Here is a 12,819-nt window from a genome sequence, read left to right as displayed (position 1 = left end):
GTATTTGGTCAGATGACCTTAAATGACTAGACTACTGTGTTGAAAGAGCCTTATCACACTGCCTCAGAGTGCATAAAGTATAAACGTACGAGCTGGGCAGAAGGATGCTTTTACCTCCGAAGTCTTGCAAAGAGCCATTTGCCTGGGGGAAAGGCAGTTTTTGTAGGTGCCATGAAGGAACACTACTGTTGGTAAGCCTTTGGGGGTGGGGGTGTGAGTGGGAATGATAAACAGATATTTTTGTTTCCTGTGTACATACTGGAAGAATCCTTTCATAATAAACTAGAGACTCTACAACAACACTGTATGTATTCCGTAATCTTTGAATTTCTCACAAGAAATAACTTATTAGAGTCAAGAAGAAAACAAAATACTAGAAACCTTGAGGTCCAAATCCTCGGGGATTAGACTAAAACTAGAATTTTATATTTTGCAGATGTAAATTTCTTCCTGCTCTCTAAGCTCATCTCTTACCACCCAGCTAGCTCCTTTATTCAGGTCTAATGAGAAATAGAATATAAATCAGATTTTCAGTGCAACCCAGTCTTAATTTATTGGTTGGTCGATTTTTGAAAAATTATTGTCAGCTACTCACCGTCTGCACTGAGAATGTTTTTACCTTTTCACAATTGCAGGGGTTACTGAAAGTTAGGTTTGTCACTCCAGGTTTTATTTAAGATTTTTCGATCCTCCACAATGATTTCAGCTCATGGTCCCATCCCAGTGCTGGAAAAACTGTAGGTGTTCTCAGAAAGACTGTCTCTTCATGTGGATATTTCCAAGAAAGTTCATTTGCACAGTTGTAAAAACAAGGTAGCAAAGCAGGAGGACCAACCCCTTGGCCTGACTGGTATGAATTCAAAAGTGAGTTGTTAGAAATAGTGTAGTTTGTCTGAACTATGTCACCAGAGTTTTCAGGGCATAAATATCTTAAAAATGGAACTAGCATACCAAAATTAAAGCATTAGGAAACTTCCAATCGTGAACATGCACTGGAAACCTGGCTGTCAGAATACTGCTTCGCACAGCATCGGGAAGACCTTCATCTAGTTGTGGGGTGCTAAACACTCATGCGTAAGGAGGCAGCTTTGGAACACTGAAATCTCAGCCCGCAGAGCATCATGCCTGGGTTTACAGCCGCCAGCCGCCAGTCCTCGGTCCCTCTCGGTGCCGTTCCGGTCCTGCCTCGGTGGACGGCCACCCTCCCAGACGGGTTGCTCCGTAGGTAAGCCACGTGTGAGTTCTGTCCTTTCCATGTTCTGCACTAAGAAATGGTCCTGCGTTAGCTCTTGTCCACGCGTGGCAGGACACTGTGAGGAGCAGGGCGTGAGGGGTCCTCAAGTGGAACTGCGAAAGTAAAAAGTTAGGCTCTCAGCCGACATGTTCGCAAAAACCGTTCTGATTTGGACCTTCAGGGTCCTAGAAAAATAGCATTATCATCATCTCGTTTGGGTCTGTTGACACTAAGTTATTAACGGTATCTAAGATAGTAACTGTTACGTAGAACATTTACTGTGTGTGTATAATAGAGCAGCACCAACTTTCCAAGTAGAAGGAATCGGATCACTCACCCTGCTCTACAGTTTATCGTGAGGACCTGAAGTCTCCGGGAGTGGAATAGCAACAGGAGTGAAGGCTTGAACTTCAGACACACGTGGACTCGTGGCCTTTGTAGCTTACTGAACTGTGTGGGCAAGGTCCTGAGCCAGTGCCCTCATTACCAAAACAGGGATCAGACCCCCAGGGCGAAGGGCCACGTGAGGGCCTCAGGCACACCTGTGAACCGCGCATTACAAAGGAGGCGCTCAGTCAGTGGTTATTGGATACCTGCTTTCTCTAGAGGCTTGAGGACTTTTGTTAAAAAGTTTAGATCTACTTAGTCCATAAAGTGCTAAGTTGTATCATCGGGAGAGCCCTCCGTCTCTCCCCTTTCTCATCTTCAGTGGCATCTTTCCGAAACGGTCCCTGCCCTCCTGCTACAGAAGGATGCTTCGATGCTATGCTTAAGTTGTATGGGAGGAAAATCTCCCAATTCAACAAGCAGTTATGAAGGATGAAACGGACCCTCCAGTACCATAATTAGTTTAAAATTCACTCTTTTAAAGTATTTGCTCCTTGAGATTCAGTGAAGTGAAAAGAGTCAGCAATAAACTCTCGCCCACAAGGAATCAAATGGAGCCCTGGCACGTGGCAGACGGGCAGGAACCAAACCGCACGTTCGCTGTGAGGCCTCGGGATACAGAACACAGCGAACTGAGCAGACGAACATTCTGCACAGATTGTTACCTTCGAACTCGGCCAATACCGAGCCACCTAAAGACAAGATACAGTTTTTCCTTTGAAACCTGAGACATCAAGAGCCTTAAATCACACATGATCTATGTGGCTATGGACAGGGTAGTCAAATTTATTTCAAAACAAAAGCTCTGTTGGGCTGCATCAGATGCAGAAGGAAAAGAATACCTAGGGGCGTGGCTAAGTCACCAGTGTGCATAACAGTGAAGGACGCCTCAAATAAGCCTTTTTTTTTTTTCAACTTTAAAAACTGAACTATAACATACCCATGCAGTAATATTTTTTCAGTGCTACTAATTGAAAAAAATTAAAGCCTGCACTGGAAATTTACAGTATGGCAGAATTTAGTTTCTCTTACCTTTGACCCTAATAACGTAATGTACAGATTTTATGCTAGGGTCTGTGTTAAAAATCTAAACATTTCCACAAGATCTCAAACATCACCGGAAATCTGAATTTAGAAGAAACAAAACTGGATAAAAGTACAATGCCCGTGACAGCCAACATTATGTAACTGGGCTGTATGAGGTCGTTTAGAAGGCAAGGGTTAAAAAGATAGGTGCGGAGTTTGTTTTCTTAAAATTACCCCCAAAGTTGATGCGCTGATTTGAACATAAGTACACCAGATACTACAGCAAGGGGAAACACTGCAAAAAAGGTCATCTATTTACAGAAGAGTGATTTAAAGACAGACATTATGGTTTTCTTTACAAACAGATGTAAGAACAGGAATTGTCCACTTTTTAAAAACTCTACATTTCAACCCTCCACTATTAGACTGCACCAACTGCCTGGAGCAAACGCAGCCCCCCACCCCTCCCCCCATTTGATTCTCCAAATAAATTTCCATCATTTCTTCATCACCCGTGGTCCAGGCTCTCAAAGTCTCTGGGCACAAGTCAGAGGAGGACGGGTTTTTGACCCGCCGTTAAAAAGAAAACCACCCGCAACGAGAGCTGCCCGCCCGCGCCCCTCGGGGCGGTTCAGTCGTCGCTGTCGGACAGCGTCTCGTACTGCGCAGAGAGCAGTGGCGCTGGCTCCCGCTCCCAGATCCTGTTCTGTTGGTGCGGGGCCGCCTGGTTCACGGAAGAGGGGGCGCATGCGATCGGCGTTGGTGGCGTACTGCTGAGCATCCGCATAGTCAGAGGGTTATATGGAAACTGAGTTGAGCCTGACGAAAGAAAAAGTGTTTTCACTGTCATGAGCACAGCTACGGTCCCACGCAACTTCCCAGGACGGAGGAAGACGCGATTATTCTACCGGCACGGTCTTGTGACACCAGGAGTGGAATGAAACCGTGTGCAAGGGCCGAGGTTTCACGACCTGGAGTGTAGCCTATGACGAGGCCCCCAGCGGTGAGAATCTAGAAAGGATGCGTGACCCGAGTACAAGCACAAGCTTAGTGTTGCTGAGCCCAGACAGGAAAGAAAGCTCAGGGCTGAGTTTTGTGTGAAGTCTAGAACGGGTGTTTCTGTGGAGAATCCCCGGGAGAACTACTGCACTTTAAGCCCTAAGAGTCTGCCCCGAGAACTTCTGGACTCTTAGAGCTAAAGGCAGGAGAACAGTGCTCCGAGGACGAAGGTCCGGGGGCGGTGGGACGCGGGCCATCTGCTGGAGCTCACCAGGTACAAGATCTGGAAGAGGGGTATGTGATCCTAACAAGGGCACTGCTACCTTCGGCCACTACCTCGACTGTTCCATTGTCCCCGGAAAGCCTTTTACAGCTTAAGAAACTCTAAAAATGGAAAATGAACCATTTTATCAAGTCATTAGTTTCACGAATTAGCTGCTTCCCTGAGTGATGGGAGAACAATCATTGGTGTAGGTGAGAAGTTCTCAAACTAGTACGCACTTTGCATTTGAGGTGAGAATTTCGTCAAGCAAAGGCCTTCAGTTATGCTGATATAATATCCACATGAAATTTATATACTCCTAAATTAAGGGGGAGAGCACATTTCAGATTTTTTCCACTGACGTGTATTTAACTTCTAAAAAAAGATGGCTTGTAATTCTGTGAAACCCTTAAATCTACACCATATACCCCAGTTTTATTTTTTAAACAACAAAAGAAAGTAAAGTTCGTTCCCTTTCAGGACTATCATTATTGTGGTTGTTAGGTTTGAAAAAAAAAGCTTACAAGCAAGCACAAAATGGGAAACATTAATAAATATCCTAGAATACTGTTTTTCATCAGTCTGTATAAACCTAGCCTATGAGAGAGAGAGGATGGCTTTTTACACTATTCCCCTTTCTTACTTTGATTTCTCAGTATTCCCCTAAGAACCTTCTCTAAGAATGTCTATATGAGAGGCTCCAGGCGGCGCGTGGCAGTGGCCCCCTGCACCCAGGTGCGGTTCAGGGAGGAACTGAAAGGCTGGGCTCCCTCACCCTGCGCTCTTCCTCTGTTCCTGTAATCACACATTGCATTCTTTAAATTTTTAAGATTCTATGCATTCAGTTTCTGTTCTGGAAAGTGGAGCCTACTGACGGAGTGGTGAGGTTACCAAGGTTTCCGATTTTACAAGAAGTACCGACCAAGGCTCGGATAAGAATCACCTGAAGACTCCTTTTCTAGCAGTAAGTTCCTCACCTGTTGAAGAGGGCCTGTCTTCCCAGGCCCACCCTGGCGTCTGCCTGTGGTAATCCCCTTCTGAATGTACAGAGGAGACGGAAGAGGGCCTCTCAGTTCCTAAGTAGCCTTGCCCAGGGATAGGAGATTTAGATTTCCTGCTGTTTGACTTGCTGATCAGCTTTGGTTTGCAAACTCCTCCTAAAAGTGAAATAAATTAACTATTGACACAAAGAAATTATGTTCTCAACTTAAAAACCTACCAAAATGCTGATGATTATATAATGCTAAGAGAAAGAAGCAGAATGGTAGGTAGCATGAAGAATCCAGATCCTAGTACCCTATGAAGTTAAAAAATTAATATTTAAAAGCCAGAATTTTCTTGTAGCAACTAAAGCAAAAAGGGTATGTCCTCGTGCCATAAACTTAAAAACATGTAACCAAGGAAACAAAATTTCTGGAACGTCATTTCTTTCCTGGCCTCAGAGCACAGAAACGGCTAAGGAAATTAAGGCAAGTTGACAAAAATCTTAAATCCTCACTACCTCCTGGCCCACCAATTTAGAGAGAAGCCAGGAGTTCATACAACCCCAAGAAAATCTTATGTCAAAAGAAAAAAAAAAATGTAGAACAGAAGCTCCTTCATGGCACTGCTGTGCCCCAGCAGAAGCTTGGCAAGCGCTGGTGGCCCTTTCTGTTTTCAGGCTCTGTTTCTAGAAGTTCACAGGAGTGGGATGCCCCCCTCTAGAATAAAACATTAAAAAGATCTCTGAAGAGATCAGAGCCCAGGTGAGGAGCAGTTTCCTCAGCCCCAGCAGAACAGCTTCACCCCAAGTCCTGCGGCGGACAGAAAAAGGTAGGTAGAAAGCCTTCTACAGAACCCTTGAACTATCTGCAAAGAGAAGAAGTGCAAGTCCTTGATGGTAAGGAAGAGAATATCCTAGGATGAAGGGAAAAGGAGCTCAAAGTACAGATAGTAACCAAAAAGGATGAGGTGGAAAGCTTAGGAAACAAAATACAGCAAGGATCAGAACACACACAATGAAAAGGGTCATAGTACAAAGGGAAAATGAGATACAGTAAAAGCAATAGGAAGAGATCAAGATGACTAAAAATCCTTAGACAGTACCAGCTATAGAGGACGAAGACTAGCCAGCAAAAATGTAATTGTGTCTTTGAAATGGAAAGCCCAACGAAAGAAAATAGAACATATCCATGAGCGCAGAAATCAACCTGCAGATGCAAATAGCCTCGCTATGATCAGGAAAATCTGACACAGAATGAACACTAACGTATTAGTTAACATTGAAACTGAGGAAAAGAGGATTCTTCAGGCAGATAAATTGTCACCTGCTAAACAGGAGGGCATCTGACCTGATTTCTACACAACTGATGCCCAGAAAGAAATGCAATCGTGCCTATGGGATGTGCTGAGAAAAGTGCCATGCTGTCATTTCAAATATAAAGGCAGCAAGAAGACATTTTTGAGTGTGAACAGCCTGCGAGTACAGCACCCTCTGCGAGGAAAAGGGGTGTGAGAACCAGACCAAATGCCACAACGGGAGGATTATACAACCACAATCACAATGTTACAACCTTCAAGTACACGCACACTCGAATCAGTACAAATCAGGAGCTAAGAGCAGGAGGGGGAAGACCACGCTCCTCTTTCAGAGCAGGACGTGAATCCATACTGTCCTAGAATTAATATATGTAGGTAAAAAAAAACAAAAAACCAACACCTCTGATCTCTTTGATCTTAACCTTGGTGAGATATTTTGCTTAATGATAACAGGGGAAAAAAACCCTAAACTGGAAATACTTCGGACCTGCAGGGAAATTTTTAAGCACAAGAGATATTAGTTCTTAGAAGATGAAGAAAAAAGTGTTTAAAGGAAGCTTACAGTCACTGTTTTCTGTGTGCTTGCTTCTACCAGGATGTGTGAATGATCTCATTCTAATGTCTACCTGTCCTTCTATGTGTCTGTACAGAGACACTTCTAGAATGATTCTTCTCAGAAAAGAACACTAGCTTTTTCTGAATGATGTGATCTGAAGGTTTTTTTTTTCTTTTTCCTTACTCTTTATTTTATGGCTTAAAATTCTTTTATGCTGAGCCTATCACTATTTTTTTTTTAACTCAAAAGCAGAATATGAAACTGCATTTGTATTACAATTAAAATGTGTCCGATCCAGATAAGGATTAGATACAAACAAAAATACCCAACACTGAACAGTGAACATGTTCTGTGTAAAAACTTCCATCCTTTGAAAGTTTCTGTTCATGTTACTAAAAGGTCTGAGCAGGATTAAAAAAAAAAAAAAAAAAAACCACCTTTCTGTAAGTAACTAAGACCCTGAGAGGTGACATCTTCTGGTGAAGCATTACAACTTGGCTTTTTCTTGGGAAAGGCAGCAGAAGAGCACGAAAGTGAAAACTTTACCTGAATGAGGTGACGGGTCCCCTTCCTCTCTCCGTGTCTCACCACCGGTCACAACGGAGGTGTTGGTGCCGCCAGGCACCACACCCACAGGCTGGGACATGACAACTCCGTGCTCCTCCACTTTGTCATCAAAGCTTCCCATGAGAGCCTTCCTGATAATGTCTTCCAGACCAAGATTACTGGCAGGATCAGCGAAAGAATGACCTCTAGAGCTAACTGAGCCTGAAAGAGACAAGCACCACATTTTCTGCTTATTTCTGAAAGGCAGACCAAGAAACAGAAAGGAACAGCCCCCGCAGAGGCTGTCGGCCCACGGAACACACGGCACGTGGCCTAAAGCACCACTGAGGTCCCACACACAGGCCACCTCCGTCCACCGATAAGGACTCGAGGGTATTTGTTTCCTCTGTCCTGAAGGAATCCGTCACTCACTTTTATTAAAGTTACTATTCAACAGTTTTCTTCTCTTTTCAGCTCCCTAGTTTCTACACTGTTCTTTAATGGTTTTGAGTCTCTCTGTTCATTTCTCTTTCCAGCAAGTACTTATGGAATCTCAACTCCCTTTTCATTGCTGCTGACTATGTCCTCCCTGGCTGACACGATCTTCTCCCTGTCGCGTCCGGGAGCAGCGGCCTGGTGTGCCGCCGGGACCGAATCCGAATTTGCTGGCAGCGCGCACACACTGTGCTGGGACGCTCACCTGAGGCAGTCACCGCTGGCAGATTAAAGATCTCCGTTCCCGGCTGAGCGGCTGCTGTATTTAAACAAACGTTCAAGTTAGTGGAGGCAGGATAACCACGCACGCTGAAAGAGAGACAGTCTCAAAACCCTCCAATGAAATTCATCTTTTTATTTTCCATTATCGCAACCTGGTTTTTCACCAGTTAAGTGAAAATAAAGTGAAAGAAATAATTATTTTTTAAAAAAAGAAACTCTGGCAGTAAAAATCTGGATGAAGTAGGAAGATGAGAACAGGAGTGATCTCCCCAGGGGCGGGAAAGAGACCCTGTGCTGCTGGAGAAACAAGAGGCAGCGGCCAGTTTGCTGGGGAACAGACCTGGGCCTACGCTGACCCCGGCCAACGGCAGCCAGCCTCAGACCCCGGAGGGAAGAGCACGGCAATGACCATGAGTTGTTTCCCGACTATGGGTTACTGCGGACTACTCTCACGCTCCCGGGATGATGCAGAGACTCCCGCCAAGCCTGCCATCTGTCTGTCATTGGCACATTTTGACGCCAGGCGGACAGCCTGGGAACTACGTATAAAGCACAGAAATGGGAGGAATCTTGGAACACAAACGGTGTTTTCATCCCAACCTCCGACTTGATGCTGAGAAGCCGAAAGAGAGAAGACTGTGGGGAGCAGGTGGGCAGCTAAACAAGAGGTCCCAGGGAAGGATGTGGCACTGGGGACGCATCTGCAGCAGGAAGGACCCTTCCCTGGAGAGGAGACCGGGCTCTGGAGAAGGGCTTGGTACATGCGCCTCGTAACTAATTTTCTTGATCAGGGAAGCTTTACACTGGCAACAGGAGGAGGAGAGAAATCTCCAGGAAGAACTTACAAAATAAGGACCGTCTCCCTACTCATGGGTCAGCTGACACTTAAAGAAACCGAACCTGAAAAAATACAAAGTGACAGATACAGTCTCGCTGTCCTCTTAGAGTGTGGAATAGGGCTCATTCATTCATTCGACAAATATTTATTGAACAGTTATGTAGTTGAATCATAATAAAAATCACCTTCTTACTGATCAGAATGGTCAGATAAAGACAATTTCACTTTTTTCAGCCAACGAGAATACAAAGATCCTGCGCTTAAAATGCACTCCTTCCTTGACCTCTGGAGCTCACAGTTCAGTGTGGTTCTCCCTGATGCCATCAGAAGAGAATCCCCTGGGGAGCCTCAGTAACAGTGCTCGAGTCCTGGGGCCTGCATTCCAGGGAGTGTGATAGATACCAAAGTATGAGGACCCCTGGTTTAAAGAGATGGGCAAACTTGTGAGAGAACACGGTAACTGCTAAGAAATGAGCAAGGAAGAGCGGCATGTGTGAGCTATTTGGGGGGCAGACTCGACAGGAAGAGGTACAGGGGGACGAGGCCCAGAGAGTGACAGCTGAGCCACGGTGGAGGTGAGCGTGGCAGGGGAGGAGGGGCAACAGGCTTCTCTGTGTGGAGAGGAAGAATGTTAACTCAGCGTTACACATTTCAGGAGCCAGATATTCGAGAAGACATGAAGTCTGTAAAGGTACATAAGTAAAACTTAGTAGAAAAAGTTGAAGTCCAGCTAGGAGTTTGGGAGCTCTCAGCACACAATTTAAACTCCCAGAGTGGATGACATGATTCAGGGATTTTATCGCATGAGCACAGCCCTGGGCAAACCAGCACCCAAGGGCCAGGCAAAGCAAGACTGAGCTGCTGAAGAAACATAACACATGGCCAGAGAAGTAGAGGAAAAACACGGGAGAAGAGCAAGAGAAGAGAGTATTTCTGAAAGAGGAAAATGGCTCATGGGAGGTCAACTAAAGTAAGTTTTAAACCATTAATGGTTTTTGAAGAATGAAGTCACTGATGTCCTCAGCGGGCACGCTGAATTGAGAGACTTGAAACAAAGTGGTCTTGGTTGCTAATGGCTTGGATTTCTCAGTCCCATTTCCCAGGGACGACTGAGTGTGCCCTGGGGCCTTAACTGTCCCTTTCCACAATGGAAAACCGTTCTGGCAATCAAAACAATCCTCCAGCAGTTTTGTTAGTACTTGCCTTAAGACGTTCATCAGGTTTATCTTGTGTCAAAGTGAGGTATTGTTTCATTACACATTTTCAGAGTAGAGACCATATGTCATTCTACAAGCACCCAGCACAGGACCCGGCTCAATAAACAACCGCCGAATGAATGAATGAATGAATGAACGAGAGAGCTACTGCCTGAGGACAGTGGAAACAGAAGACAAAACTAGAAGGTAGGCTGCTTCGAGTCACGGGGCGTTTTCCGGTCAAGAATTTTTCCCCCACTAAATGGCAAGACCAAGGCTAGAGAGGAAGAGGGCAAGCGACATGAAGGTGGCACGATTCTAAACTCTGTACGTCTCCGTGCTCAGGCAGACTCCTCTCCGGGGTCGGAGAGAACCTAAGGGTGAGCGTGCCAGATTTTTGTTGGTGACATTTGAGGCGCTGTAAATAACAGATGAAACCAGTGATCAGACGGGAAAATGTCATAATTTTTTTACAAAGGATCATCTGTAAGAGCAATGCCGGCCGGTATTCGAAAATGTTTCTCTTTTACGTGATTCGTTGTCCCTTCGAAAGAGAAAGTTTACAAACAATAACTGACACTGGGCTCATCCCTTTTTCTCTCTGATGTTCAACCTTTATTGATCACAAAGGGTCAGATCCAGACGCACATCCACCTGGCCGTTTGGGGTTCACAGCCCGCAGCTGCTTGTGACAGGGTCAGGAGATGAGGAGTCGCAGATGACAGAAACAAAGCAGACTGTGGACTACCCGGATCCACCAGCTCTCGCTGCATCACGGGATATACTTGACGAAAAAATGGAGAAGTGGGACCAAGCGAGTGAGTGCCGAGGAAGAGAGCACGAGGAAGCTTCCAGTGAATGTGTGCGTATCGCCCCAGAGGGAAGGTCTGCATGGCACAGAGCTCAATCCTACCGAGGCTCTACCAGCGATGCGGGTGGCGAGGCTGTGGGTACAGAACCGCTAGGAGCCCGCGAAGCACACTGGAAGCGTGGAGCCCGCACGCACGGTAGCGCGCAGGGCTGTTGTGAGGATGGAATGAGTTTATACGTGCTTACAAGTGCCGAGGGTTGTCTCTCTCTCTCTCTCTCTCTGAATCTACAGCTGTTTGCTACCATTATGATTCATGGCGGATTGATCACATTTGCAGGTGAATGCTGAATGACTGAACTGAGATCCAGAAAGACCGTGCTAGGGTAGAAAGAGTAACCAAACAGCATGAGCACAGACTGCCTTGGCCTGTACTTGGAGCTAGTAACCACAAAGGTACAGCAAGGGAAAGGTCTGGGTCAAGAGCAACACACTGAAAGAGACCTTGTATTTACACTGGTATTAAGTGCACAATAACCTCACTATGTACTGGTTGCCAAAAACCCCAATACAGTCTTAGACTCCCTTAATATTAAGTGATGCATTGTGCGGAGATCATACCACACTACTCACAACCTACTGAAAGAGCTAAATAAGGTGGCTTTTTGTGGAGAGCATTTGAGATGGGAACCAGCATGGGATGAACAGCGGATGAAACGGGATGTTTCCAGAGATAAGACTTGAAGGACATGACTTGTCTTCAAATGGTGGAGGACAGGTCATGTAGAGAAGGCCCAAATGGATAAAACTAAGACCAGTGGGTAAAAAAACTGCGAAGAGCTGATCCAGCCCCACAGAAGAAGTTTCCCAGGCCCCACACGTGTTCAGAGAGAAAGTGGGCAGCTTCAGAAAGCAGCACGTTCTTGCTCTCTAGCAGGCCATCTTCATGCACGGGCAGACATCTGAGAAGGAACTTTAAGCTCAAACGTGGTTGGACAGACGCCTATAAGAGCCTGCAAACTCAAGGATTGCATGAGAGGCAACACCGGAGAGATCATCATTAATGCAGGTTTTATTTTGGGATTCATGAAAGAAATCCCACTTACCCATATCAGAGTCACCTCCACCAGAGGAGTTCAACTTACGAAAAATCTCCTGCTTCTTTGATTTAACCATGGGTGACGTGTTTTCAAGCTTGGTGAAGAACGAAGGCAAGTAGCTTATACTCCCTGGTGAGCGGGAATCATTCCTGTGGGGACACAGTCATGTCTATTATTAGTTCTGTTTCGTCATGGGCCCCTAACCCTGGGGACTTCCGTAGAGTATTTGGGAAAACTACCACTTCCCCAACTCGCGTTTGTGGTGACAACCCTACATCGTATTTCAGGACACAAATACGTTAGCACTTGCAAAAAATCAGGACAGGAATGGAGATAATCCAGGACAGAGATTCTTAACAAAGACTGAGTAAGCAGCAAATGAGGTTAACAGGAAAACTCAGAAACAGCACCCCCCCGCTGCCATCTGCCTAACCACAGACACCGGTATATTTACAGCTACCACATAGGCCGAGAACTGTTCTATTAGCAGACCTACTCTGAAGTACAGTAAATTCAAACTAATAGCACTACTTGCCTATAAAATAGCAAGAGCTCATACCTAAGCAATCAAACCTTGTGGACTTCAACAGAAGAGCTACAATGTAGAAATAAAACTGCCTCCATCAGAATCATTTCAAGCCTCCCACCAGATGAGCTGAGCTTCATGTAAAAGATTGCACAGTCCATTCACAGCTTCCTGTACTAACACATTTTAAACAAGCAAGTTTCCTTTAACAGCTCAAGACCACCAGTGGTCTAGCTAGAGCCAGAGATGATAGCCAAGAACGTGTGGAAGGCTGTTGATAACCTAATCTGGTCATGTGGATTCATTCAAACTTAAGAATCCCTACT

At 45.4% G+C, this 12,819-nt stretch overlaps 1 protein-coding gene across 17 annotated transcripts in view; it reads right to left on the bottom strand.

Moving 5' to 3' along the window:
* Positions 1 to 648: 648 nt before the first annotated feature.
* NCOR1 (nuclear receptor corepressor 1) overlaps positions 649 to 12,819 on the bottom strand; it is a 158,138-nt gene continuing 145,967 nt past the window's right edge. For 13 of the 17 annotated variants that reach the window (XM_064582681.1, XM_064582680.1, XM_064582679.1 and 10 more), the window contains 5 exons: positions 11,974 to 12,116; positions 8,009 to 8,062; positions 7,309 to 7,530; positions 4,886 to 5,065; positions 2,388 to 3,466 (listed from right to left, as the gene is read on the bottom strand). In XM_064582681.1, the coding sequence (XP_064438751.1) occupies positions 3,279 to 3,466; positions 4,886 to 5,065; positions 7,309 to 7,530; positions 8,009 to 8,062; positions 11,974 to 12,116 (787 nt within the window). In that variant the 3' untranslated portion in view covers positions 2,388 to 3,278. Of the gene's footprint in view, positions 1,348 to 2,387; positions 3,467 to 4,885; positions 5,066 to 7,308; positions 7,531 to 8,008; positions 8,063 to 11,973; positions 12,117 to 12,819 lie in introns of those variants that run through there. The other 4 variants (XM_064582686.1, XM_064582683.1, XM_064582689.1 and 1 more) reach the window with 4 other exon arrangements.

This window comes from Mirounga angustirostris, unplaced genomic scaffold, assembly GCF_029215605.1.
Source record: "Mirounga angustirostris isolate CCGP_5_RB_7025 unplaced genomic scaffold, mMirAng1.0.hap1 SCAF_17, whole genome shotgun sequence".
NCBI classification, from domain to species: Eukaryota; Metazoa; Chordata; class Mammalia; order Carnivora; family Phocidae; genus Mirounga; species Mirounga angustirostris.
Note: the sequence above shows the minus strand (reverse complement) of the source record. Positions and strands in the feature narration are given on the sequence as shown.